We start from the raw sequence: 27719 nt of genomic DNA on the forward strand, positions 1-27719 counted from the left end.
TACCTTCCATTACCCCATTACATATGAGAATAAGGGTCAGCTAATTTTTATATTAGATACACTTCAACAAACGATCACATGTTTTGGTGGTGTAAGAAATGACATAGTTGAATAACTAGAAATATGAAATTATGTGACCAAAAGTGAATATTTATGAAACTAAAGAGATCATTTTGATAGTTTATCCGACGAAAAACATCAATTATTTGGTGCAAATATAGTAATGGAGTTAAGGAAAATATTAATTCAATTTAACCTTGTTCATTTTTGACGTCATTGAGACGCGCTTATGAACTTTCTTTAGAGGCGCGTGTTCAATTGGAATCTTTTAATAATATATAGCACACCACGACAGAATCCAATTGTAATCCATGCGTGCAGGTCAAACTAAGGGCTAAAAGACACGACTATAACACGCATTCTTATTCCATTGGTTGAACTCAAACCCTTTTTCGTCATTTGACGTTCTAATTCCGCCTATAAATTAAGGCGACCTAGGCCTGGCAATTTCAAGAATTGCGATATTAAATTCATCGATCCAAACCCTTTCAAAATCCTCCTTGAAGGTAATTAAATTCATTCTAATTTCTGCCTTTCTTTTTGTTTTTCGATTCCAGTAGTTTTAAGTTGTAATTTATTTATTTGTTGAATGTTTCGCATGAACTCTATGAATAAGGTTAGGGATATTATTCCCTTGTGGTTTTTAGGGTTTTCTTATAATTCAACCGTAGGTCATAAATTGATCTTCTGCTTCTTCTTCTAATTTACTCGGTTATGAGTTCTTTATTTCATCTTCCGATTAATTGTTCCTTGAACCTTATGAATCGAACTTAGGATTCCCCTCTTCAATTTGAGGGTTATAAAATATTAAATCGCAGAACATAAATCTATATACCATACCTTTTTCTGATGAAATATATGGCTTGGAAGCTATTATTTTTAAGACCCTACCCTACTCGTACGATTTTTACATATTTGCTTGAAATTTTTTATTTAATATGCTTTGTTTGGCTTGGACCTGGTTATAACAAACTTTTGTTTTTCTTTGGTTTATTTAATCTTATTTGTGTTTTATTTTGATTCAAAATAGATGCAAATTTTCGTCAAGACGCTCACTGGCAAGACCATCACCCTTGAGGTGGAAAGTTCTGATACCATTGATAATGTAAAGGCCAAGATCCAAGACAAGGAGGGAATCCCTCCAGACCAACAGCGGCTTATTTTTGCTGGTAAACAGCTGGAGGATGGCCGGACCCTTGCTGACTACAACATCCAGAAGGAATCCACACTCCACTTGGTTCTTCGATTGAGGGGTGGTATGCAAATCTTTGTTAAGACCCTCACCGGAAAGACCATTACATTGGAGGTGGAGAGTTCAGATACAATTGACAATGTCAAGGCAAAGATTCAGGACAAGGAAGGTATCCCCCAGACCAGCAGAGGTTGATTTTTGCTGGTAAGCAACTAGAGGATGGCCGCACCTTGGCTGACTATAACATCCAAAAGGAGTCCACCCTCCATCTGGTGCTCCGTCTTCGTGGTGGTATGCAGATTTTTGTGAAGACACTTACCGGGAAGACCATCACCTTGGAAGTTGAAAGCTCCGACACAATTGACAATGTGAAGGCCAAGATTCAGGACAAGGAGGGTATCCCTCCAGACCAGCAGAGGTTGATTTTTGCTGGTAAGCAATTGGAGGATGGCCGCACTTTGGCTGACTATAACATCCAAAAGGAGTCCACCCTACACTTGGTGCTCCGTCTTCGTGGTGGTATGCAGATTTTTGTGAAGACACTAACCGGGAAGACCATCACCTTGGAAGTTGAAAGCTCCGACACGATTGACAATGTCAAGGCCAAGATTCAGGACAAGGAGGGTATCCCCCCAGACCAGCAGAGGTTGATCTTTGCTGGGAAGCAACTAGAGGATGGGCGCACCTTGGCCGACTATAACATCCAAAAGGAGTCCACCCTCCACTTGGTGCTCCGTCTTCGTGGTGGTATGCAGATTTTCGTGAAGACACTTACCGGAAAGACCATCACCCTGGAGGTAGAAAGTTCCGACACAATCGATAATGTCAAGGCCAAAATTCAGGACAAGGAGGGTATCCCGCCAGACCAGCAGAGGTTGATTTTTGCTGGTAAGCAACTTGAGGATGGGCGCACCTTGGCCGACTATAACATCCAAAAGGAGTCCACCCTCCACTTGGTGCTCCGTCTTCGTGGTGGGATGCAAATTTTCGTGAAGACCCTCACCGGGAAAACCATCACCCTAGAGGTTGAGAGCTCGGACACGATTGATAATGTCAAGGCCAAGATTCAGGATAAGGAAGGAATCCCCCCGGATCAGCAGAGGTTGATCTTTGCTGGGAAGCAACTTGAGGATGGGAGGACCCTTGCAGACTACAACATCCAGAAGGAATCAACTTTGCACTTGGTCCTTCGACTCCGTGGTGGCTTTTAAGTGTGAATTATGGAGGGGAACCCTACTGCAGTCCAGTCATGTTTGATGTCTTTAGTGATTTATGTTTATGTTTATGTGAGGTTACTGCATGCTATGGCAGCTGCAGCTTATTATCAAAAATAACTTGTTAAAGAACTTGTGTTGTCCTTTGTTTGTGGTTGAAGTTTCGGGTGCCAGTACGATATATTAAATAAATTTCATCTTCATAAAGCTTTTCTTTCCAGTTTCAATGCTTGTTTGAATCCATTTTATTCATTGGATCCTTTAGGTTTTTGTGTTGCTTATAATCTCTTACTATATTAAGTTGATAATTTACCGATTGATAATTAATTTCAATGCTTAGAATTTTGGGCATTGATATTTTGAACGCAAATGATATGTTTTACTAAAATTATTATTTTCAATATTTTAGTTTGCGTAAACTAATTGAGTTTGAACTAATAAAATTGGGAATATGTATGTACCATTTGTTTATTTTTAAAATAATTTAAATTCGTTTAAATTTGTAGTATTGTATTTGTATTTGTTTAAATTTTAGTACTATATTTATATTTGTTCATATGTTTTTAAAGTTTTCACGTTTGTTTTTTTAGTGTTTGTGAGTATATTCGTTTAATGTTTATGAATATCTTTATTTAATGTTTGTAAATATATTTATTTAACGTCTGTGAACATAAAAAGAATGATATATAGTTTTATCTTAGATTTAATTTAGGCTCTACATTTACTAATATTTAAAATATAAAAAAGAAATTTAGTAAACGAACTTATAAAAGTTTGTGAACATAAATGAATCAAATATATATTTGTTCATATTAATTTGTTTATTAAATTAGTATAAAAATTATATTCACTCTTTTATTTGACTTAATAAATGAACATTAATAAATATTATATGAACGATTTAATAATTTATTCATTCTATCATTTTGTTTATTTACACTTTATTTAAAATCGAAGGTATTTATGATTCATTTATTTTGAGACAATGTATTTGGGAATTTATAAAATGCCATGTTTTTATTGTTTTAACAGCAACGGTGACTTGCAAGTTTTGTTTTTCTTTAACTAATATCTTTATGGTAAACAATGGAAAACAAATCGACTGCTGTGACCCAATTGTCGGGTGTTGATTTTTGGGATGAAATCCTCAAGCAACCCTTCGGAATTCCCCCCCCCCCCCAATTGGTTCAACTCAATAACTGAAGTATGACAATCAAATCTTACTTTTAGAGATGTAGAGATGTTGTTTACTTCCATGAAAGTAGTTCATAAGTATGACGTGATCTTAAATACGTTTAGGATTTGTGGTTCCAAGCATTATTGGTTCTGCCGGTGCTAGTGCCACCGGTTATGCTTCGATTCTGAAGGGATCGAGGTTTCTGAGGCCTTCACCACAGTTATTAGAAGAATTTTTCGATGTGGGAAGGGGATTTTATACTGAAAAAAATCACTCTCCCGATTCTTCTTTAAGGGAGCCACCTCCATTGTAAATTTTGAGTGCTACTGATGTTATCGAGGATCCTTTTAGTGGTAGCGACAATGGTGAGAGTAGAAGAAAAAAGTCGAGGATAATTTCAATGCTTGAGTTTAGCGTCCAAAATAGAAGAGAATAAAATATTTTAGTGATGAATGGTAAAATGTTTTAGTGATGAATGGTGTAATTTACTCAATTTATAATAACAATAATGAATGGAATCGTTAGTCAATGACGGAAAATATTGGTCAAATGATCACGTTTGATTCTTTTTTAAAGTTGGAGGGACACATTGATCCAAAAACTAGGATGAAGGGCACATTGGGTATTTTTTAAGTTCAGGGAACTTAGGTACCTTTTTGCCAAAAAATAAATAGAACTACTCACAATAATTTTTAATTTTTTTTAATGATGACGTAATATTATCTTATAGTAACACGTTAGTATTATCGTTATTTTTTAACGATGAATGAAAAAATATAATAAAAAAGTAACATTAAGCATAATTTTGATAAAACAATTTCCAATTATGAAGAAGTTGACAAGGCATAAATTCGTCGCGTCATCTCTTATACAAATCTTTTTCATTGTTTTATTTCAACTGGGCCACTACATCTTTAATATTATAGTTCTAAATCCACTACATAGTTAGGGTTGGAATTATTATTTATTGGGTTAATTTATGGGCTCTGTTAAATTTCAGATTCTTAAGGTTTAGCTTTGTGCAATTTGAAGCTAAATATTGGGCTTTATATTGGATATTGATCATTCATCTCTCAATGGGCTTCCCCTTTCTTTCTATTATCGCTCCTAAACCCTTATCAAATCAGAATCTGCATTTCTCTTCCCCTTGTTCTTCTTCTGTTTTTGAAGCCATACTACGATTTAACATCAAACAGTTTCATTTTTCCTGGTGAGCAAGTTATTGCCTTTTCTTTTCCTTTAAAGACTTAATCTTTACCTGTTTTTTCTTTTCTTTCATGAAGCCGAGGGTCGAAGCAATTTGTTTCCCCATTTTGGTTGTAATATATGTTCTCATTGCTATTATTTTCGGATAAATTATTGTTTTTATGAATATTTTGATATTTACCCGTTCTGGTTATTCTTTATTTTGCCTATTTTTGGTCATTTCGTATATGATTTATGGTGCTACCGTGTTTTAACTTAGACAGTTCTGTAAACTTCTATTAATTTGCCATGCTCTGTAACCGAGTTTTATGTTATTAATTTTAGTCTTTAGAACCATATTTGTGCCTACTTATAAAAGTTAGCCGACGCTTAAACTATTGTCTTATGCTGTTGGTGTAATATCGTTGAAGAAATTGAAATATGTTATGTTGTATTGCAATGGTCGAAACTGTGTTTGAATTGTTCTACACTCTGGTAATGCTACAGTGCTACTCTTTAATCTTAGCTCGAAACTAAGCTATGGTTTATCGAAACTGTGTTTGAACCATATTTAATTTCTAGAATTGTTGACTTGGTTGAGGAAAAGGACATTAAAAACCATATAAATGTCCCCCCACCACCAAATCTTTATAGCATCAATGGTTCTAATTTGTTCTCAATTGCTGAATCTATGTTTTACATATTTCAGACTGAAAGTGTTGGCTGACTTTTACTGGCAAGAGAATGGGACGTAATTCGTCCAACCATTCCGAGTCTCCTCATAGGAGGAGTCCATCTTACAGAGAAAGATCACCTGGACGACACAAGAGTTCGCATAAAGGAAGCTCCCCAACAGGAAAAAAGTCTCCTCGGCACAGGAGGTCTCACAGGGATCATTCCCCGGAAAGGGAGAAATGTTCTGGCCTTACTAAGTCTCCAAAACATCCAAGTTTGCGGTCTCCTTCTCCCAAGACAAAGAGGCTGAGGAGAGCACAGGATGAAAAGGAGGTTGAGAAAGTGAAGGAGAGGGAATATGAGAGAAATCATAGCAGGGGTAGTGAGAAGAGTGCCCATAAGGATAAAGCTTCAGGGAAGGAAAGGACATCTGAGAGGGAAAGAGGCTCGGATAGAGAAATGGGGAGTGACAGAAAGGATAGATGGTTGGGACGAGATGATATGGATAGCAAGTCTAGCAGAGGAAGACATGAGCGGTCTGTTTCTCCATCTGATGGCCACCATAGGAGCAGGCATAGATCTCGCTCACCTGCATCAAATTCAAGAGCTCGGGATGAGGTGTCCCCTTATATCCACTTATTTCTTTCTCGTTTAGCTTATTTTTGTTTACAGTTTGTATTTTTCATTATTTGGAGCTGCATTTTCACATTCTCACGCTAACAAACACAGTAAACACATGTGATGATATGCATTTTCAGTTATAATATGTTTCCTGTTTTTCTTTATCTTGAATTGATGTCTAATGGTTTATCGTCAAAAACTTTTCATTTTAGGTGACTAGCTCAAGAGGTGCTGAAAACTGGTACGACGCCTTCTTCATCTTCTTTTAATCTGCACCGAGGATATTTCTTAACATATAAAAATTATGTTATTTACAAGTTTGATTTATGCCATTTGTTTGAAGCCCTCTGGGCTTATTATTATTATTCTTTTTTGTACGGGGAGGGGGAATTGTTGATGTCAAAGAATTACAAAATCTAAAGGTTAATGTTATTATATGAGGGATTTTTTCTTTAAAAAATTAAATAATTAATGTCCACTTTGCCCTGAGCTTTCTTTATATTTTTATGATCTATTAGTTCCTTTGCTTTTTATATGATGATGGCTGTCGCATGATTTATTATCTTCCTCCTATGTGTTATGGGGGAAAATATTTTGTTGAATCTACTTGCTCTTTTAGGTTTCTAGTTTATTATTATGGTTACGCTTGTTATGCTGACTCTTCCATTTTTCTTGAAGTATCCTTGTCCAGAACCCATGCATGTGGGAAAACTTGGAAAGCATTGAACATGGCCATTTAGGAAACGTATTCATATCTGTATCTGGCACACACCTAAGCCAGAGTAATATGGTTTTTGTTTCATTCTTGTAAGTTCTGAATAGTCTGACAATAGATTTCATTGTGTTCCTAAGCAGGGATGATGAAGATGATTCTGTCGCTAAGATGAAGGAAGCCGAGGAAGCCTTGGAAGCAAAACAAAAGGTAACAAATTACTTGGCTGCTAGCTTTCTTTTATTTGTTGTGTTCTATAATTGTGTGACAAATTGTTTCCTAACTAGTTAGATACGCTGTGGTTCTATTGTATTCATACTGCCTAGAATTTCAAGTAATTTTAGTGGATTATTTTACGTGGAAACTTTATGTATATTATTTTTAACCTTATAAGTTTGTAATAAGTTATTAAATCCAATATTTTGAAATATTTATATATTGGTCTCTCATCTTTTATGAAATTATGAAAAGGACCCTGTCTGATAAAAATTGACACATGTTTCTTAACTAGTTAGATAAATCTTATGCCTGGCGTTTAATTTATCTTTTATTTACTGTTGTTGTAACTTGCAGCAAAAACCTACGTTTGAGCTATCAGGAAAACTTGCAGCAGAAACCAACAGAGTTAGAGGTGTGACTCTGCTATTCAATGAACCACCCGATGCTCGAAAACCTAATATAAGATGGCGCCTCTATGTTTTCAAAGCTGGTGAAGTACTCAATGGTTAGTCCAAGATCGCATCCTTCCTATATCATATGTTATCTTCCTATGTTTCTTTAATACAGTTTGACCTTTTTGTTTTAAATTTTGCCTTTCCAAGATCCATATCATTGCAGTTGTCGAGAAAAACTTTTACATGTTGGGGGATCGAGAATTTATACTTATTTGTTGCTATTTCATTGGAACTGGGAGATTAGAGCTTGTTCTCATTATGTTGGCAATTCTTTTAGGTTAAAAGTTGATGACTGTTCAAGAAAGCATGGAACTTATCCCCCTTGATTTTGGTTGGTTTTCTAATTCATCTTGTTGGCAGAGCCCCTTTATATACATCGCCAGAGCTGTTACCTTTTCGGGAGGGAAAGGCGGGTAGCTGATGTACCCACAGACCATCCATCCTGTAGCAAGCAACATGCTGTCATTCAATTCCGGTATATTTTTTCTTAGCAATTCTATTCTCGGCATTTGTTCTGAACATTATTTAACTAAATGTTTTTTTCTTGACCAGGCAAGTAGAGAAAGAGCAACCTGATGGTACAATAACCAAGGAAGTAAAGTATGGTTAAGCTGATTTGGAATTTTACTTCTGTTAGCTACGATTAATCGTGATGAATTCTTCTCTTATTCTGTTTTGCTTTACCTCTTAGGCCTTATATAATGGACCTTGGAAGCACTAACAAAACTTTCATTAATGTGAGCAATTCATCTCAAAATCTTTATGAATTGCATAGAAACTTGATTGGATTCCTATAATTTCATCTAAACTTTCCTTTTGTATTTGCAGGACAATCCAATCGAACCCCAACGTTATTATGAACTTTTTGAGAAAGACACCATTAAATTTGGTAACAGTAGGTAGGGCCCTTGTCAATGTTCAGCATTTATGTTTTAGTTGCATTATAGGAATGAAAGTAATATAGAACAACACGTAAGAGAGTATGCATGCATAAGGTATTAGTAATAGTTCCACCAAGCTACCATGATGTTGATAAAATGCTTTCCTGTTTTGGTCGGTCTCCGGTTCTCACACTGCATTTTGGTGGTGCTATTATTGTTTTTGTCATCGTTATGTTGTTTGTGTAAATGCGAGGAAGTAATCGATTCATTGATGTTGCTTTAGACACTGCTCTATTGTTAATGAATTCAATGCCGAAAGAGTCTCCAATTGCATCCTTGGTAGAAATTAGTTATAATCTGTTTGGTTTTATGGTGAAATAATTCGATTGTAGTGTATGCTTAAATATCTTTGTTGTTGTGCTTTGATATTGGTAGCCTTTTAAATCATGTGGTTCGGGCTTTTGCAGCCGAGAGTATGTTCTACTGCACGAGAACTCCAACCAGTGAGACGTACACGTACAATTAGACGACCACCAAGTCTGTCTCATCAGCATGCTCTAGGGGTGAGATTATTATCTCAACACCTTTCTCACAAAATACAAAGAACGATATCGATGTAATCGGTTTTCTGCATTCGAGAATGAAGAGGTTTCTTGTAGAACTTAGATGGATCTAGTTTGGACTCGTGTATGCCGATGTTCTCTTCAAAGCAGCCATTGCTGTTTGTGCTTTTTTAATGATATTCATAACGTGGCACAAGAATGGTACCTTGTATTGCGAATAACTAAATTTGCAGAAAAAATTGTAGATTAATCTTTGGACGGCTACTTTTCCTAACTTCTATATTGTTTCTGGTGCTTTTACTTTTTGCACACCGTAATCATTTTTAATTGTACCATGATTATGGATCCTTTCATTTCATAGGTCTGAGTGAGTGATATTAAAAAAATACCCGTCTCTTTTAAATATGATATTTCATATCTATATAAATACTTTATAATAAATGAAAATTCCCAATGAACATTACTTTTTTACTAAAGCCTGTAATATAATCTCTTACATATTCTTTCAGTTGATACTGATTGAACAAACTTTTCTTTCCTTTGTACTTGTTGTATTTCTCTTTCTTCTATATGCATAAACATCTGTTGGACGGGGAAATTAGGTACCTGGAACCCACTTTTCATGTTTTTCATTTAGTATTTGTGTTCAATGTCTATATTCAATATTTATGCTCATTACTCGTATCCAATGTGTTTTCTTAACACCATAAGAACTCGAAAAAAAATTGAACGCATCTTTATTGAACATATGCTTGTGTTCGACATATATCCAAATCAAATTCGAATAACATAAAATTTTAGAAGTCGATAATCGGCTCCCCAATGGTCAAGTTTCTCTCAATTGCCCATGGCAAGTTAAAGAGTTTAGCCATGATGAACTTGAAGATCTTATTGACATTGATATTATGTGTAGCGCTTGAGAAGAAAAGGGTTGCATTCATTGCCCTGGCATATGCTCTTGCCTGTTTGACAAATAAAGAAGAAGATTCAAACTCAAGTTTGATTACTGTTAAATCAAAATAGTGATATAAAAAACATCAAAACTGTAAAGTAATTAACTTTCCAATTTGCTATACTTGAATCAAGTTGGCCCCTTGTGTTTCAATCTTTAAACACTGTTTGAGACTGGAAAAAGAAAGGTTTTGTCTGAGAATTGACAGAGGGAGACTCCCAGGACATTCCTCTTATTCAGACCAATCACTTCTAAGATAAATATATACATAATTTCATTAGATTCGAATATGAATATGAATATGAATGTATGTCTAAAACAAATATACCTGAGTCACAATAGTCCACTGCAAATCTGGTGGAAGGCCGACAAAATCATCAAATTTTGTTCCTATTATTATTGGAATTGCTGTCTGCAAGACATCGATAAGTATAAACTGGAAACATTTAGGAAAAATTGAATACTACTCATTCATTCATCAGTAACATTTCCGATTTCAAGAATCAATATCACTTTCTGAATCTATTGAGCAGTTTTAGTGATAAAAATGAATATTATTCATTTTAAAGAATCCAGATTCAAGCACTTGTGTTTGTGCGTGTAGAATATTCGTGCGTTGTTAATAAGTAAAAAAAAACTCAGAACAGATACTACACTGATCATTCATTTCTCAGGTGTGGGAAAATTTGGCCAAGCACATAATTCCAACTACTCCGAAAGGGGAAAAAAGAAAAAGAAAATCTACCATAAAACACTGGTTTTAGTACCTGATTCCACTTCTTTGCTTGACTATACCATCCAACAACACTGCAAGATCCAAGAAAAAGAAGTGTAAATACTGTAAAACTATCAAATTCGATACTTGTTTCCCCAACAGGCTTTAAAGCTAACCTGTTAAGGGTGCATCGGCTAGTTAGATCAAACATAAACAAGATTGCCACGGCATTTTTACAAGCAATTGGAAGATGATCTAGTGAGTTACTATCACCTGCAACCAAATAATCAAAGGAAGGAAAAAATGGAACAAGAAAACTCAGTTTGACAGCAGAAGAACAAACTGGGAGTTCAAAAACAAATTTATTGATTAAAATCTTCACCTCCTACATCCCATATGCTGAAAGCAATCTTGGCACCTTGAACAAATAATGTTTTGTTAACTAAAGTTAGTCCAGTCATTTGTAAGCTTTTCTCTTGTTCATCCCCAACATATTTGATCTTCAAACGTGAAAAAATAAACCATTAAAAACCACTTATTATAAGTGATATTTCATCAAAGAACCGAAAAGAAGAAGAAGAAGAAAGAATCAAAACCATGCTCTTACCAGAAAGCTGGTTTTTCCAATTTGAGAGTCGCCTAACAAACTGATCTTCAAACTAACCAAATCGGAATCCGCTTCGTACCCATTACATATCATCGGAGGATGATCCTCCTCCGGCAAGGCCTTACCGTCGTCGACCACCACAATTTCCACCGGAGAAGATGATGATGATGAATCCGGGCGAGTCAATCTCCTATACGGAATAGGCCTTCCTATAGAAAAAACAACTTTATCCCAAATGAAGCTAAAAAATCTTCGAAAAATCGATACCCTTTCTAGTATACTCCACTTAATATCGACATGAACAGTTTTTCTACTAAATTGTGTCATTTTTCGTGAATGTTTCCGGACATGGAATTGGAAGTTTGGTTGTTGTTTTAACGTAGTATTTTGTGTTTCTTTTAGCTTATGCTTTGGTCTCAGTAACTAACCAAAAACAAAAGCTGTATATTTGTAATAATATTGGAACAACGGCATGTACCATACTCTCAACTCAGTTTAACTCAGTTTAATTCAGTTTAACTCATTTGTAATTGTCATCATTTAATCTCCTGATTTTGTTTAAAGGATTTAGTATCTCATCCCATTAGACTAATTGATTGTTAATTATTTACTATTATCTGTAGAGTAAGAGAGTTAAATATTTGTCTATAATATATAGCGTAGTTTTTTTACGTATTTTTATTATTATTGTATAAATAAAAATAAATATATAAAATTAATGATAGAAATTAATATATTTTTATATAAAAATGGTTTGCAGTGATCGGAAAATATTACTTGTTCATAATTTTTTTAAATCATTGACAATACACACATCATTATGATACAATTGTTGATGAATTAAAATAAATAATAAAATTTTAAAACTCTGATTATATTTATTTTAAATAATGTTTTATATTTAAGTTTTCCAACCATCTAACTTTTTAATTATATAAAACTTTGTTTTTCTAATATAAAATTAAATATTACCTTATAATTTAATTAGGATGATCAAAATAATGGCGATAATTATAAAAAAAATCATAGATTTTATTCTTATAAAAATTGAATCCATCGAGCTAATAAGTTTGATTTTAAAATAGTTAAATGAAGCATGGACATAGCATACAATTTAGATCATACATACGATCGTCAAAAGATATTTTAACCATTTCCCTAAGCTCATACCATATGATTATTTAAAAAATACATTGATTGTTGATATTGGTTGATTGATGGCATTGATTCTCCATCTACATTCTTACCTATCATATATCTTCCATCAAAAGTTGCCATTATTAATATGTACCCACCATTGGCAATATCGTTTTCCTCATTAGTGTTGCTTAGTTGATATAATATTTCGTATGAATTGAATTACTACATTGTTAAGTTAATTATATGGTTAATCAGATGACGTGATAATTAAATTACCGTTTTAATTATAACTTGTTTACCAACTGAATCTGACTTGATTAACATGATTATCGATATTATAAATATGATTTAACATGTTTAAACGTTTAATATCCAAAGAGACTCTCGCACAAATGAAGTTCTCTAATTGACCAGAAATTTCGATAAGACATATGATAAACTCGAGAGATTTGTTAGAGTCAAATATAATGACTTAACTCATTTATTCCATTATATAAATTAAAACGAAATTATAACATATATGGTAACAGTATATTAGTAAATAGATTCACTTAACATTCAACATTATGAACTTAGCACTCACGAAAATCCAAAATAATATAAGACATGACGACGAAAGAGTTGGAGTCATTGTCGAAATTGAAACATGGAAATTAATTTTTATTTAATTAAATAATGTTAATTTTGTGAATAGATGGCCTTCTATCATAGTGGACACTTGGACTAGAGAAACTACCTAACCAGACTTTAAATAAATTGGTTTATTTGCGGTGTAAAAATGGTTAATGAAATTGAGTAGGACATGCAGAACCAAATAAACAAATTAAAATTATTAAATTATTTAAAAAAATATATATAAGTTTGATCTTATCCTTCTCTATGCTTGTTAATGATGTTGTTAGCATTTTAGATTGAGAAACAAATATTATTTATACCTAAAACTATGTATACGATGATTAAAAAATGGTTGTCCCTTGTTCCCATATGTAATGATATAAGAGGAGGTAAGATAGTAGATTGCCTCCAACACCAGGTTGAGAGCAGCTTTCGTAGAAGACATCCGAATTATGAAATACCCTCCGTAGGACTCGATCCCACGACCTCAAAATTAAGAACCTTGTGCTATACCAACTGAACTTTAGCTCCCGTAAAAGCTTTTATTATTGGGATTAAGACACACGTGTCCACACAAGTCGAGTCTAGAGAAATGGGGTCTCCATTTTAATGATGGTTGGCACCAAAGCTCAAAATTTGATGGATTTAATTATTATTTCTCTATTTCTTTAGTACATTTTTATATTATTTGTGCATTTTTTGGTTACTGTCCAATAGAATGCAAACTTAAATTTTCCTTGTGTCAAAAATGTATGATTTTCTTCTAAAGTGATACCTTAAAAAATATTTTATTTCTTACCAAAAACTTGATAAATTTTGTACAACATATAATAAAAATAAAAAATATCAAATCACTTAACAATAAAATTTAATACGCACATCAGATTTATTATTATTTATACTTATATTAATTTTTATTAAGACTTGATAATATGATTTGAATTTTCATCAAATTTATAAATAATGTTTTTATAATCAAATATTATAATTTTATTAAATAAATAATATAATATAATGTTTTCAACAGTATAACGTATAATGCTAAGGAAAATACTGCATGAATACTAAGGATCGACTTATAGGCTAATGCGGAGCCCAAAGGAAAGAAAAATTCCAAACAGTGTTAATCACGTGCATAACACGTGACATCACATTCCCTCGTAAAATTCCCCAAAACTGGCGGGAATGTGGCTCTTGTCATTGTTGTCAACTCCGAAACCCCCCCTAAATCACTCCATTTCCCACCACTCTCTTCACTCCAAGACGACACCAAATCATGAACAATGGAGGCAACCCAAGGAAGAGGCCACCACCGCCGTCTTCGCACCAGCCATCTCCGGCGACGAAACACCAAGCGACTGCTCCGACGCCTCCGCCACCATCGGCGGAAGAGGATTTCGTTGATGAAGATGTCTTCCTTGACGAAACCCTTATGGGGGCAGAAGACGTGGAATCCCTAATTCTGCGCGACTTAGAGGAACGTGAAGCTCTCGCTTCTCGTCTTTCCAGGTGGGCGCGCCCTCCTCTCTCCGACGCCTACGTGTCCCAGTCTCGTAGCATTGGTAAGTTTAAAAAGCAAACATTTTGCTGTAAATTTTGGTTTTTAAGGTTGTTTTGGAAATTTTGAGCTATTTCTTCTTTCTGTGGTGCTTTAGTTTTCCAGCAATTGGAGATTGATTACGTGATTGGAGAGAGTCATGGAGGTTTCTGCCTGATTCTTCTGGTCCAGCCGCCATTATCAGAATTTTCGGGGTTACTGGAGAAGGTAGTTTCTCGAAAATCTTTTACGTGACATTAGCTTCTAAAAATACTAAAGACATACTGATATTATTGACCGTGTCTGGTTTTAGTTTTAACGATATCCCAAAATGTAAATTTGCTGTCAATCTGATGAATTGCTTAAATCGGCTCTTATAGGACACAGTGTTTGTTGTCTTGTTCATGGATTTGAGCCGTATTTCTATATTAGCTGCCCATCAGGAATGGGTCCCGATGATATCTCCCATTTTCATCAAACCCTCGAGGTATTTGGGTTTACCACTTCCTCAGGTTAAACATTCACCTCTTTTGAGTTGCTTCTTAATTGTTTCAGCTACATTGATTACAGGCTAGGATGAAGGAGAAGAACAAAAACAGCAAAGTACCAAAGTTTGTTCGTCGCATTGAATTGGTTCAGAAAAGGAGTATTATGCATTACCAACAACAAAAGTCTCAACCTTTTCTCAAGATTGTAGTGGCACTGCCAACTATGGTTGCTAACTGCCGAGGTAAAATTCCTGATTCTTTTGAGTTTCCTTCACTTCATGAAATGCCTTACTGTAGTTGAAATTATTTTTAACTCGTTTTTTCTCTTGACTTGAGCTCTTTAATTTGTTCATAATTGAAGTCTAGAAAACTGCACGATTCTTTGTATATATCCAGGCTTGTTAATCGCCAATGATTTGCAGGCATTCTTGATAGAGGCATACAAATTGATGGACTTGGTATGAAGAGTTTCATGACATATGAAAGCAATGTTCTTTTCGCGCTGCGTTTCATGATAGATTGCAACATCGTTGGTGGTAATTGGATTGAGATACCGGCTGGTCAATATAAGAAGACAATGAGGAATATGTCCTACAGCCAATTGGAGTTTGATTGCTTGTAACCTCTTCTTTGGTCTATTAAGAGCATTTCAACTGTTTCATTGTTGTGTCTATTCTCCTGGTTTAATTCTCTTCCCTTAATGTTCTTAGGTATTCAGATTTGATTAGCCTTGCTCCTGAAGGGGAATTCTCAAAGATGGCTCCATTTCGCATATTGAGTTTTGATATAGAGTGTGCTGGCCGAAAAGGTCATTTTCCGGAGCCTACTCATGATCCTGTAATCCAGGTCTTGTTCCTCTGTTCAATTGACCCTTTTGATTTCGGGAAAAAGGTTATTAACTATTATGTTGGTTCTTTGGATCCTGACTTCATGTTGATGAAGGATTGATCGAAAACTATTTGATCATTTTCTTTCGCTAGTTCTGAAGAATTTCTTTTATTTCTTTCCAGATAGCAAATCTAGTTACTTTGCAAGGAGAAGATCAGCCATTCATTCGTAATGTTATGACCCTCAAGTCATGCTCCCCAATAGTTGGTGTTGATGTGATGTCTTTTGATACAGAAAAAGAAGTCTTTCTTGCTTGGAGGGTACTGGTTTTGTTCTTAAAACTTCTCTGTTTTACTTTAATACTTGGGCATAAAAAAGAAGATATCCATTTGTGTGTATTATTAAAATTCTCGATAAGCGTTTCTTTTTTCTTTCTTATCTTAGTTGTTCAAAACATGTTCTAAACCTTTTAAGAGATTTATTAAGCAACTTCCCCGGTCACCCTTGTTCTACCTTTATGTTGTCTTCTTCTATTCCATTTGTTAAAATCATTTGTATTGAATTGAGAAACTTCCGAAAATGCAAAAACTTGAAAACACATGCTTTCTCAAGCCAAATATAAGGCTTTTCTGCAATTTACCGAAGTGCCCTGAAGAAATCATCGAAAATTACCAGTAAGCCTAAGTTTACATCCAGCAATCTACTTTTCTTTCTCAGTGGCTCTTAAGCTAATATTATGATCAATTTCCATTTTACAAAACCAGTTCCTTGAATACCATAGGTAATCTCACATTAGTCTTACATGAAAAGAAAATCTTTCTGTCACCACACCTTTTTTAAAATAGGAAGGTTTTCCTTGCAGGAGTTTATTCGTGAAGTGGACCCTGATATTATAATTGGATATAACATTTGCAAGTTTGATTTGCCCTATCTTATTGAGGTAAATGAAAAACGAACTTCTGTTTTATTCTCCATGAATGTTGCTGCAGCAAAGGTTTCTGTTTAGTTTATTATGTTGGGTTTCCTTTTATTTGTCTAGGACTTGTGTGATTGAATCTTCCGTCATTTAATTTTCTGGTTAACAGAGAGCACAAACGTTGGGAATAGAAGAGTTTCCCATACTTGGCCGCATCAGAAATAGTAGGGTTCGTGTAAAAGATACAACATTTTCGTCAAGGTAAAGGATTGTTATGGCTGTTATTCTTATAATGCCGCTGTAGGCTGTAGTTGGCCTGATTTTCTGCCTTATACCTATCTTATTACTTCATACTGCAATTGCAAAGAATATGATAATCTCCCTAAAAGTAGAAAACATGGATGGCATACTTATAGATTGACTCTTTCTCTCCTCATTGCCTTCTTATTTATTTTGAAGATATCAATTTTATCCTTTCAAATTAGAATTTCTAGTTACTGAATGCTTTTCCAATGGCAAGTTAGTTGCTCCTGTTTCCTCGGCAGTGTTTAAATGTCTTGTCTTCTAAGTTTCTATTTCCTATAAGGCTATAACCTGAAAGGTCATATGATTAGCTTAGTGTGAACCAATCTTGGATTCTTCTAGCTTCTTCACTCTATATCCTTATTGAAATTCATTCCTCGCTAATATTCAGAGTGAGGTTATAGCAAAGGAAACTTGTGTTATCTGTAATTTCAACTGTTGAACAAAAGCTTTTAACTGAGCTGTTGTCATTACATTTTATCATATTTCTGTCATAGCTTTAAGTGAGGTTATAGAAAGGTGTGGTGTTGGGTTCTTTTTCCGAGAGTGTTGGTCCAGGTCCTCCAGTTTTGGCAGAACTTTTGGCAATGAAAAGAGGGTTGCTGCTCTTCATTGGAGTCGGGGAGTTCAGCATGTTGTAAGCTCATTTTAGAATCCGACTGTTTGATGGCTTTGGAGTGGATTAAGAGCCCTACTTCCTGCACCCCGCTGTTCAACTCATTGGTGAAAGACATTGTCTCCTTTGTAGTGGAGAAAGGTGTTACTGTTAGGCATGTAATGAGAGCAGCTGATTGAAAAGCGGATGAACTTGCTAAGATAGGGATAGGTTAAATAGTTTATGTCATGCTGTTATAATGGTTTGTCATTAGTTTTGAGTTGTTCTGGTTGTAATTGGTATTATTGAACCCTTGGTGTATTTGGTTTCTAGCAATAAAATAATTGTGGCACTCTTTTCCTCCTTCCAATGTCCGTTGAGCTACTCTAGTAGTTCGATGGTTATGAAGGGGGGTTTTCACGAGGCCTCCTATTCTTATAAAAAAAAAATTCTGTCGTAGCATGAATAACTATTGTGGGTTTTCCCCAGTGTCTGTTTCTGGATTTCTGGTCGATTTAAGAGTTGCTTTACTAGTATATTTTCTGGTTATTGATGCTGACTTGTTTTTCAGACAGTATGGAACTAGAGAGAGCAAAGAAGTTACTGTGGAGGGGAGAGTTCAGTTTGATTTGCTCCAGGTTTTTGCTTGCAGTTTTTCAACTTCATAAGTCTGTAATTTATATCTGACAGTTCAAATGACTCGTATTCACAATTTTTTAAACTTTGTTTCTTTTTGTTGTAGGCTATTCAACGGGACTACAAACTAAGTTCGTATTCATTGAATTCAGTTTCAGCTCACTTTCTTTCTGAACAGGTTAGAATTTATCTTCTAAGATTATGACCTACTTCCATAATTATGTCTTAATAGTTAAAATATGCTGTTAGATTTCTTCTAGTGGTTTCTAGGGTTAATTTAAATATAAGAATTTTTTTGCAGATGTGTTACCTTTCAGCATTTGTGGTTTCTTTTGTTTTTCATTCTTCTCTGAAAGTTGAACCCAAGTTTTGTGCTTGCTTTTCTTTTTTTGCAGAAAGAGGATGTTCATCATTCAATAATATCAGATCTTCAGAACGGGAATGCTGAGACTAGGAGGCGTCTTGCCGTTTATTGTTTGAAGGTACATAGTTGGTTTCAGTCTAACTTGCAAAACTTGAGTGCACAAACAATTATGGTTGCAGCAGATTCTATAGACTTTCAGGTCCCATCAGGGATTGAGAGGCTAAAAGAAACTTGATTCCACCTTTTTCTTATATTGAGTAGAATTGTTTCCTTGACTTACACTTTGGTTGATGATTGTTAGTGATTGAAATGAAGTTTGATTTGTTCTTTGTCTTCATGTGTTTTTCAACTCAATTGCCTGAGCCTCTTGATGCATTTGTGATAGTAGGCTCCCCCTCCCATCTAGTTGGTTTCACAAAAATAGCTATCATTTAGTATGTCTGTGAAGACTTTGTTTGGCATCTTTTGCACCATGCTTTTGCATTTTTGATACAAAGGAGGCAACGCCTAGGGGATAGGGGAAGGGAAATTGCCATGGGCATCGAACCCCAGCCTTCTAGAAGTCTACCTCCTAAGTGAGGTGGTTGAACCATTTGGAGCTAAGTTATATTTACAATTATGACTGAATCAGTATACCTTTTCTTGTATGGTTGCAGGATGCATACCTTCCCCAGAGGCTTTTGGATAAACTAATGTATGTTTACAATTATGTTGAGATGGCTCGCGTCACAGGTGTGCCCATCTCTTTTCTTCTTTCTAGAGGACAAAGTATCAAGGTTTGTAGAACATTAAGTTTCTGTAGATGAATCAAATGATTAATAGATAGAATTTAAATTCTTTATTGATTTTTTCAGGTACTTTCTCAACTTCTTAGGAAATCTAAGCAGAAAAACCTTGTTATTCCAAATGTCAAACAGGCAGGATCTGAACAGGGAACATATGAAGGTGCAACTGTAAGTTCATTCTCAAATTTCTTACCCTTTTAATTGTTTGCTATATAAAACTACAGCTACCTCACTAAAGGATTCAACTGACATATGTATCATGTTGATGAGCTCTGTTTCAGGTGTTGGAAGCGAAGGCAGGATTCTATGAAAAGCCAATTGCAACACTGGATTTTGCATCTTTGTATCCGTCAATTATGATGGCATATAATTTATGCTATTGCACACTGGTAATTCTTCGAAGTTATTTTTGTTTTTATTGTCTCGTTCAGCTGTTATTTTATGTTATTTTTATTTATGTTCCTTTTACTTCGATCAATAATTTATGTTGCGAGACTTTTGGGGAAATTCTGATCTTGGACGGTCTTTTTGAAGGTAACTCCTGAAGATGTTCGTAAACTCAACCTCCCACCAGAATGTGTTAACAGAACTCCATCTGGTGAAACTTTTGTTAAACCAAATCTGCAGAAGGTTGTAATTATTTCTTCTATAAATAAGTGAACTTTAGAGGTTTTATTTTATTTCTTGTTGATCCATAACAATATTCTCTTCCCCTGATTGATGAGCTTCTCTACAAGCTCATACAATTAAGAAGGGGGTTTTTAATGAGGCCTTCAATTCCTATAAAAAAAATCCATAACAATATTTTTAATTGATAAGAAACATGAAAATCTTCAGGGGATACTTCCAGAAATTTTGGAAGAGTTGTTAGCTGCTCGGAAACGAGCAAAAGCTGATTTGAAGGTGATTACAATAGTTTTATTTTAATTGTACAATTCTGCTTCCTGTTGCTATTGCTTCTATATTGTGCTATTAAAATACTAACTCTTTTCTTCTCTTTGATTGTTTCTTTGCCTTCATTCCTTTTACTCATTCTTTATACGAGTCTAGGAAGCAAAGGATCCACTTGAGAAAGCTGTTTTAGATGGCAGACAGCTGGCCTTGAAGGTAGGATCATCACTTTTTTCTCCTTATCCATTTTCAAATGGTAATATTGCATTCAGGAGTATAATTAAATGTTTCTTTATTTTCTTTTGATTGCTTTTTTTATGATTTATTATTTGTTTCAGGTGAGTGCGAATTCTGTATATGGATTTACAGGAGCTACTGTTGGTCAGTTGCCATGTTTAGAGATTTCTTCAAGTGTTACAAGCTACGGTACGATTAAATGATCTTATTAACAGCATTGCTAGAAAATTTTACTTCTCTATAAATAATTTTAAATTCACTATTCTAGTTTTGTTTGATCTAACATGTTGATTACGTTGTGAAGGTCGACAAATGATTGAGCATACCAAGAAACTTGTTGAAGATAAATTTACAGTGCTAGCAGGCTATGAACACAATGCTGTGGTAAGTCATCCCAAAAACTTTAGCTATAATGTTTACTTTGAAGGCTTACATGTAATGTCATGAACTTGCTGTAATATACTAACTGAAATGAATTGAGACCGGGTTAAGCATTTGATTGAAGGTTTGCTGGAATCACAGGGGTTTCTTTTATTATTTTTAAATTTCTGATATGTTCATAACATCCTATTTCCTCTCCTATGCCAACTATTTCAGCTTTCGTAAGTTAAGGCTGCTTTGCCTTACCCGATTTTTGGATGTTCCACTTTCTCTCCTTGGCAAAGAGATTAGAATAAACAATAATTGGGCCTGCATGTGTGTATTTGTTGTTGCTTGATATTATTGTTTTGAATATCGTGGCAGAAATTGTACTAACGATAATATTTCATAATCAGGTTATATATGGGGATACAGATTCAGTTATGGTACAATTTGGTGTGTCTGATGTAGAAGCAGCAATGAACTTGGGTAGAGAAGCTGCAGAACACATCAGTGGAACCTTTACAAAAGTAAGACTCCTTTTTTTTTTTTTTTTTGGATAAGTAGATTTTATTATCCAAATAGCAAGAAGCTACAAATACAATAGAGTCAAAAACAGATTACATACAAGAAGAATCATTGGTCGGCAATATTCCATTGATTACAGAGGTTAATATTCACAATAAGCAGTCGATTAAAAGTCCTACCCTTTAAGTGAAGACTAACAATCTCTTTAATTGCCTTAAGTAAGTCTTCAACAGACCTTGAACGCCTTTGGAACAAACGTTTGTTCCTCTCTTCCCATAACAAGTACACTAAAGTGTTCAGAGCCAGCTTCATAACCAAGGAAAGCAAGGATTTTCCTTTCCAGTAAATACAAGCCTGAGACATGAAGTCATCCCAGGTGCAGGCAGTAAAGATCAAACCTGATAAAGAGAAGATGGATTCCCAAAGGGAAGCTGCAGTAGGACAGGAAAGGAATAAGTGGTCTCTTGATTCAGGTTCTGCAGAACAAAGAACACAAAGAGAATCAGTAATCACTCCCATGCGTTGTAACCGGACCTTGGTAGGAAGCCTATCCAGAAATGCCATCCAGGTGATAAGGCTAAAATTTGGTATGTGCATAGGGTACCAAAGCAGTTTCTGCCAAGGAACCGAGGGTCTCTTTTCTCTAATAGAATCCCAAATGGAACTGGCAGTGACAGCTCCTGTGGACAGAATTTGATGCACCTCCAGTCTCATTTTCAACAGCCTCTTCATGCACCAGCTGGTGCTTGGTTTTATCTCCATTGACCAGAAGTTCTTGTCCTTAAAAACATAAGAGTTGAGCCAAGCCACCCAAAGAGAACCTTGTCCTGCTAGGATTTTCTTAATTAGAAGGATCATACAAGCCTTATTCCAAATCTTCATATTTTTAATTCCTAGCCCACCTTCTGATTTCAAACAACATATGTTGGACCAGCTAACTCTGGCTCCAGAAGCTGCTTTGTCTGACCCTTTCCAAAAGAACCGGGAACAAAGCTGCTCGATCTTTGCAAGGACGGAGTTAGGAAGGAAGAGCTGCCTGCACCAGAAATTAGAAATAGAAGTGAGGACTGTTCTAATCAGTTCCAGTCTGCCAGCGTAGCTCAGGAGTTTAGTGGACCAGTGATTCAATCTAGTTTTGATATTTTCAATAAGGGTCACACAATCCCTATCAGTAATTTTTTTAGTAGTCAGTGGAATACCGAGATATCTAACTGGAAGGGAGCCAATATTAAAGCCAGAAATCTCCTTAATTTTTTCTTTAGCAGCAGAGGACATTCCAGCAGAAAAAATTTCTGTTTTTGAAACGTTGAGTTTAAGACCGGACATCTCATAGAAGTAGTCTAAGACACTCGAGACACCAATTACAGATTCCATATTTCCTTTGCAAAAAATTAGGAGATCATCAGCAAATGATAAGTGAGTCAAACCAATTCTTTTGCACTTGGGGTGAAATCCAAAAATACCTTTGGTAGCTGCTAGGTTGAGAAGTTTGGAAAGAACATTAATAGAAAGGACAAAAAGCAAAGGAGAGAGGGGATCTCCTTGTCTTAGACCTTTAGCACCCTTGAAGAACCCAGTCAAACTTCCATTAAAGGAGATAGAGTAGCTTGCAGTTGTAAAACAAATTTCCAGCCAAGAAGAAAAGATGGGAGGCAGACCTATAGCTTTCAAGATGGATAAAATGAAGATCCAGTCGATAGAATCAAAAGCCTTGTGAAGATCAATCTTCAGAGAGCATCTTGGAGAAATGTTTGACCTATTGTAACCTCTAACTATTTCCTGAGCTAGTAAAGTGTTGTCGATGATGTTCCTTCCTTTTACAAAAGCTGATTGATTTAGAGTAACCAAGTCAGGCATTAGAAGAGTCAATCGCCTTACTAGGATCTTAGATATAGCGTCTCATCTTTTTTTTAGTTGAAGTCTACCTGGGCTGGCCAAGTGTCCTGCAACTGTCCGAGCCTTAATTTGTTACAGTGTAAAAAATTCTGGTCATCTGTAATCTTGATTTTTGGTGTAAACCTGGAGTTTACCTTTCAGACCATGGATGCTACAAATCTCATTCAATGAAATGGCAAATTATCACTTGAAAGTTATTTTTTTTGCTTTTATCAACCTCTATTTTACTTATTGGTTGTTTTTCTTTTTTCCCTCTTTCTATACTGGCTTGATGTTTTTAGCCCATCAAACTAGAGTTCGAGAAGGTTTATTATCCCTACCTATTGATTAGCAAGAAAAGATATGCTGGTTTGTTTTGGACAAATCCAAAAACGTATGACAAAATGGACACTAAAGGTAAACAAGATATTTCTCAACCACGTGAGCTTCTGAAAGTTCATTGAACTTGAATGCTTATTCATCTTTCATTATGAACAGGCATTGAAACTGTTCGAAGAGACAATTGTTTATTGGTCAAAAACCTTGTAAATGAATGCCTGCACAAAATATTGATCGATAGAGATATTCCTGGTGCAGTTCAGTATGTCAAGAATACCATTTCAGATCTTCTCATGAACCGAATGGATTTGTCACTTTTGGTTATTACTAAGGTGAGAAAAATATCCTTAATTCCTTGTTTGATGGTGCTTTAGTCATTGTGAAGTTTTTGAAATGCTTGGTGTATATCTGTGTCAGTCTTTGTTTAAGCCTTATTCCTGCTCCTATGTGCAGGGTCTGACAAAAACTGGAGAGGATTATGAGGTAAAAGCTGCTCATGTTGAACTTGCTGAACGTATGCGCAAGGTTTGTATTATGCTTTTTCTTGTTATATTTCAGCATGCTACATATAATATATGTTTGAGGAACCTCATTATAATACGTAGATATGATGGCATTGTTTTCTAAGTGACTTGTATTTAATTTCTGTAGATACTTTGTTAAACAGTAAAAACTGCATGTGCTTACTGTAAAATTTATGCTGAGTTTGCATGTTATCATTTATTTTTAGATAATTGTTAATACTACCGGTGCTATTTTCATTTTCTAAATGAGAAAATGTGGTGTTGCCTTTACTAGATGCCAGTAGTAGTGGCTTCCTGGTAAGGCCGCCCATTGGATATCTTCTGTAAATGCGCTGCTTGATTTTAGAGCATTAGGGTGAACTTTTTGTCTATAATTGACAGCGGGATGCTGCTACTGCTCCAAATGTTGGGGATCGGGTGCCTTATGTAATTATAAAAGCTGCAAAAGGTGCCAAGGTAATCTTGTTGGTGATATTTTCATAAAAAAACTCTCTTCTATTGCAAATGATTGTATTATTAATATCCTGGTATTAAACGCTGTCTAATTCAGGCATATGAGAGGTCAGAGGACCCAATCTATGTGCTAGAAAATAACATCCCCATTGATCCTCAATATTACCTTGAAAATCAAATTAGCAAGGTTAGTTAATGGTCTGTTAGTTTCCATTTTATTTTATAATACATTTTCCATCTTTTAACAATTCTATTAATGTACCAGCCACTTCTAAGAATTTTTGAGCCCATTTTAAAGAATGCCAGCAAGGAACTTCTCCATGGAAGTCACACAAGATCAATTTCCATTTCAACTCCGTCAAACAGTGGAATAATGAAATTTGCAAAGAAACAACTTAGTTGTATTGGCTGCAAAGCGCTAATTAGGTATGAATCTACTTGCTTGTATGTTTTATATGTAATGTATTAGTAACTTTTAGCATTTTCTGGAAAGAAATGGAGTGTTCTTCATGACATGATCTTTGCTCTGTACTATTTCTTAAGGTAACCAAAGGTGTCTCAATTCTCATGACATTGTTCTTCATAATTCAGGTTTCCTATGCTATCTTCATTGAATTCCTGAATGCTCAGAAATATTGCATCTTCTGAGAAATAGATTTTGCTTTCAATGTTGAAATGCATTCTAACAGACTCCCTTTGTGTTTTTTTCCCCATAAAATGACTCTACGTTAGTTTGGCCACATTGTTCTCCACACATGCATACATATTTCCTCTCTGAAACTTAATTGAACCAGGAACAGCCTTCGGAGAGATCTGCAAGTAGAAATTCTGTATTGGTAGATACATAGGTGTGTGTAGAATTATCTGCAAGAACTTTATAGAGGTCACCTACATATTGATTACAGCACAGGTATGCAAATGCATGGTATATCTTTCATGTATAAATAGCATTTGTGTTTTACCCTCAGCGATGCAGATCAAACACTCTGTTCACACTGCAAGGGAAGAGAGGCAGAACTTTACTATAAAACAGTTTCTCAAGGTGTGCACATCTTCCCTTACTGTTTTATCCGATGCACAGTAATAATTTTTAGCACTGGAGCAGCCAAAGGTCTTTCAACTTTATGTTGCATGAAACTGCAGTGTCAGATCTAGAGGAGCTTTTCGGGAGGCTATGGACACAGTGCCAAGAGTGTCAAGGTTCTCTTCACCAGGATGTGCTCTGCACTAGGTTATACTCTCCTTTCTCTTGATTTAATGCTTATATACAACTATGTAGAACCATGCAGATTACGTGCTTTATTTGGAAAAGAAAGTGATGACAGGTTGCTTAGACTAGGTGTGACGGCATTATTGCTTTTGTCTTTCTTCTTTATTTTAGTTCTAATCTATGTTTTATTAATGTTTGCAGTCGAGATTGTCCAATATTTTACCGGAGGAAGAAAGCGCAGAAAGATATGGTAGAAGCCAAGCGGCAGTTGGACCGGTGGGACTTTTAAATATTCAGTTTTCAGCTTTCCCATGAATGCATTTTCTGCCATCAATGAGCCTTTGAAAAGCCGTGTATGATTTCACCGGTATCCCGAGTGTTCTAAACCAAAGTTTGAAGAGATTAGAAACCACGAGGAAGATGGAAAGTCGGGGCATCAAAGCTGTAGCTGTTATGATTCGTCAATGTTACATGGGAACTCTTGTCCTTGAGGGCTTTTATACTTTTTTGTAGGTTTTGGCTTGTAAAATGTTTGACCAATGTAAAGCATTTTGACAGTGGGCATACTATACTGGTCCATGTAATGCTAGTACATGCTATATCCACCATCTTTTCCATATTTCAGAAAATAAAATATCTACTTTAGTAACATAGATTGATTATTACATTGATTAAGATGGTCATTAGACAATACTGTTACGTGTCATATTCCCATACAGAATACTGATATCACATTTACTCACCAGGGAACATCGAACATTATTAAATGTCAATCTTGAAAATAAATACCATGTAAATTCGTATTAAATCAAGAAAGTTAACCCAAATTTGAGGCATGCTTCATTAACCTTCCATGTAATAACCGTAGTTAACTCGAGCTTTTCTAGTTCATACTTGAGTAACATGTTCTCAATTATAAAAAAATATATATATTCAATATTGTTTGATTCAAAGAATTATATTTACAAGATATATGTGTCGTTGTAAATTGATTAAAGAAAATTTTAAAATCTCTGAATTGATTAAGAAAGCTTATGAAAGATGATGAGCCAAGTCAGAGCCAGAGCAAGTTGGCATTTTAGAATCATCATTATGCTTTAGAGAAAGAATAGAGTTTGGATATATGATCTCCACCCATGAGGTTTACTAGTAATTTCAGAGTTTGAACTTCATCAATTAGGGAAATGCTTTCCATAGAGAATGTTCTTCTAGCGGTTTTTTCCATCTGACTTAACCTTTTTATTTTCGCAGACTTTTCCTTTCAGTTTGAGCTCACAATTCTGGATCAGGATGGACGAGTCGAGATGCTCGGCGACGGCTTATTGAAGATGAAACCAAGAGATTCTTCGTTTGCTTCTTAGCCCCTTAGGCTTAGGGGCCAATTTCCCGGATCTTCAATCACATTTTCTTGGATAAAATCAATGAGAGATTTTCGTTTTTTTTACGAAGGTGGGTAAGAACGATTTTTACCTGAAACATGGATTAGGGGGGAAATTCAGAAATGAATTTAGAAGATGAACTCAAATTTGAGACAGAGAAATCAATTTCTTCTACAAACGTAACTTCACAAGACCAATCCCTTCGTATCTATATAAAAAATTTGGTAAGTATTATTTATAAGGGTAAAGTACACGAATGGTACTGAGTATAGGGTATTTTTCGTCCATTAATTATTAAAAATTATAAAATGATTCTTCAATTATAAGATATTATTTTGTTAAATCTCCCGCTATTAAAAGTTACAAAATAATTACTCGATTATTCATATGTTTCAAACTCGTTATTTTTTGTCAAAAAATTAACAATAGTCCAAGTTGAACGTTAAATGATGACTAAGATATGATAAAATCTGATCTCATAATCTCAA

General features: G+C 35.0%; 4 protein-coding genes across 5 annotated transcripts; 3 read left to right on the top strand and 1 right to left on the bottom strand.

The window, feature by feature from the left end:
• The first annotated feature begins 499 nt into the window (after nt 1–499).
• On the top strand, nt 500–2598 carry LOC120123267 (polyubiquitin-like). The gene is given in 3 exon segments (XM_039142183.1): nt 500–566; nt 1091–1421; nt 1424–2598. Coding segments are annotated over 2 exon segments (1371 nt in total). The 5' UTR covers nt 500–566; the 3' UTR covers nt 2464–2598.
• Nucleotides 2599–4736: 2138 nt separating this feature from the next.
• On the top strand, nt 4737–9054 carry LOC120123270 (FHA domain-containing protein DDL-like). 2 transcript variants are annotated; one of them, XM_039142187.1, is made up of 10 exons: nt 4737–4853; nt 5538–6121; nt 6337–6365; nt 6980–7046; nt 7410–7560; nt 7871–7985; nt 8063–8110; nt 8202–8247; nt 8339–8409; nt 8859–9034. In XM_039142187.1, exons 2-10 carry the CDS (start codon nt 5573–5575, stop codon nt 8896–8898), a joined length of 1116 nt encoding a protein of 371 aa, XP_038998118.1. In that variant the 5' UTR covers nt 4737–4853; nt 5538–5572; the 3' UTR covers nt 8899–9034. The 2 variants fall into 2 exon arrangements, with proteins under 2 accessions (XP_038998118.1, XP_038998119.1); XM_039142188.1 differs by lacking the exons at nt 8202–8247; nt 8339–8409 and having other exon boundaries at nt 8063–8105; nt 8859–9054.
• Nucleotides 9055–9665: 611 nt separating this feature from the next.
• On the bottom strand, nt 9666–11679 carry LOC120123271 (septum-promoting GTP-binding protein 1-like). Its single transcript, XM_039142189.1, has 6 exons — nt 11229–11679; nt 11004–11121; nt 10798–10894; nt 10674–10713; nt 10235–10318; nt 9666–9916 (listed from the first exon to the last, which is right to left on the bottom strand). Exons 1-6 carry the CDS (start codon nt 11553–11555, stop codon nt 9752–9754), a joined length of 831 nt encoding a protein of 276 aa, XP_038998120.1. The 5' UTR covers nt 11556–11679; the 3' UTR covers nt 9666–9751.
• Nucleotides 11680–14259: 2580 nt separating this feature from the next.
• Nucleotides 14260–26435, top strand: LOC120123266 (DNA polymerase delta catalytic subunit-like). The gene is given in 31 exon segments (XM_039142182.1): nt 14260–14545; nt 14639–14680; nt 14683–14748; nt 14901–15007; nt 15091–15250; nt 15431–15626; nt 15719–15854; nt 16019–16156; nt 16699–16776; nt 16922–17013; nt 18222–18288; nt 18393–18464; nt 18682–18768; nt 19307–19426; nt 19505–19603; nt 19717–19824; nt 19970–20065; nt 20273–20338; nt 20486–20542; nt 20665–20752; nt 20868–20947; nt 21340–21453; nt 23629–23743; nt 23825–23997; nt 24119–24190; nt 24571–24645; nt 24740–24829; nt 24908–25068; nt 25611–25684; nt 25786–25873; nt 26054–26435. Coding segments are annotated over 31 exon segments (3291 nt in total). The 3' UTR covers nt 26142–26435.
• Nucleotides 26436–27719: the final 1284 nt, after the last annotated feature.

Source organism: Hibiscus syriacus, unplaced genomic scaffold (genome assembly GCF_006381635.1).
Source record: "Hibiscus syriacus cultivar Baekdansim isolate YM2019G1 unplaced genomic scaffold, ASM638163v2 tig00110392_pilon, whole genome shotgun sequence".
NCBI classification, from domain to species: domain Eukaryota; kingdom Viridiplantae; phylum Streptophyta; class Magnoliopsida; order Malvales; family Malvaceae; genus Hibiscus; species Hibiscus syriacus.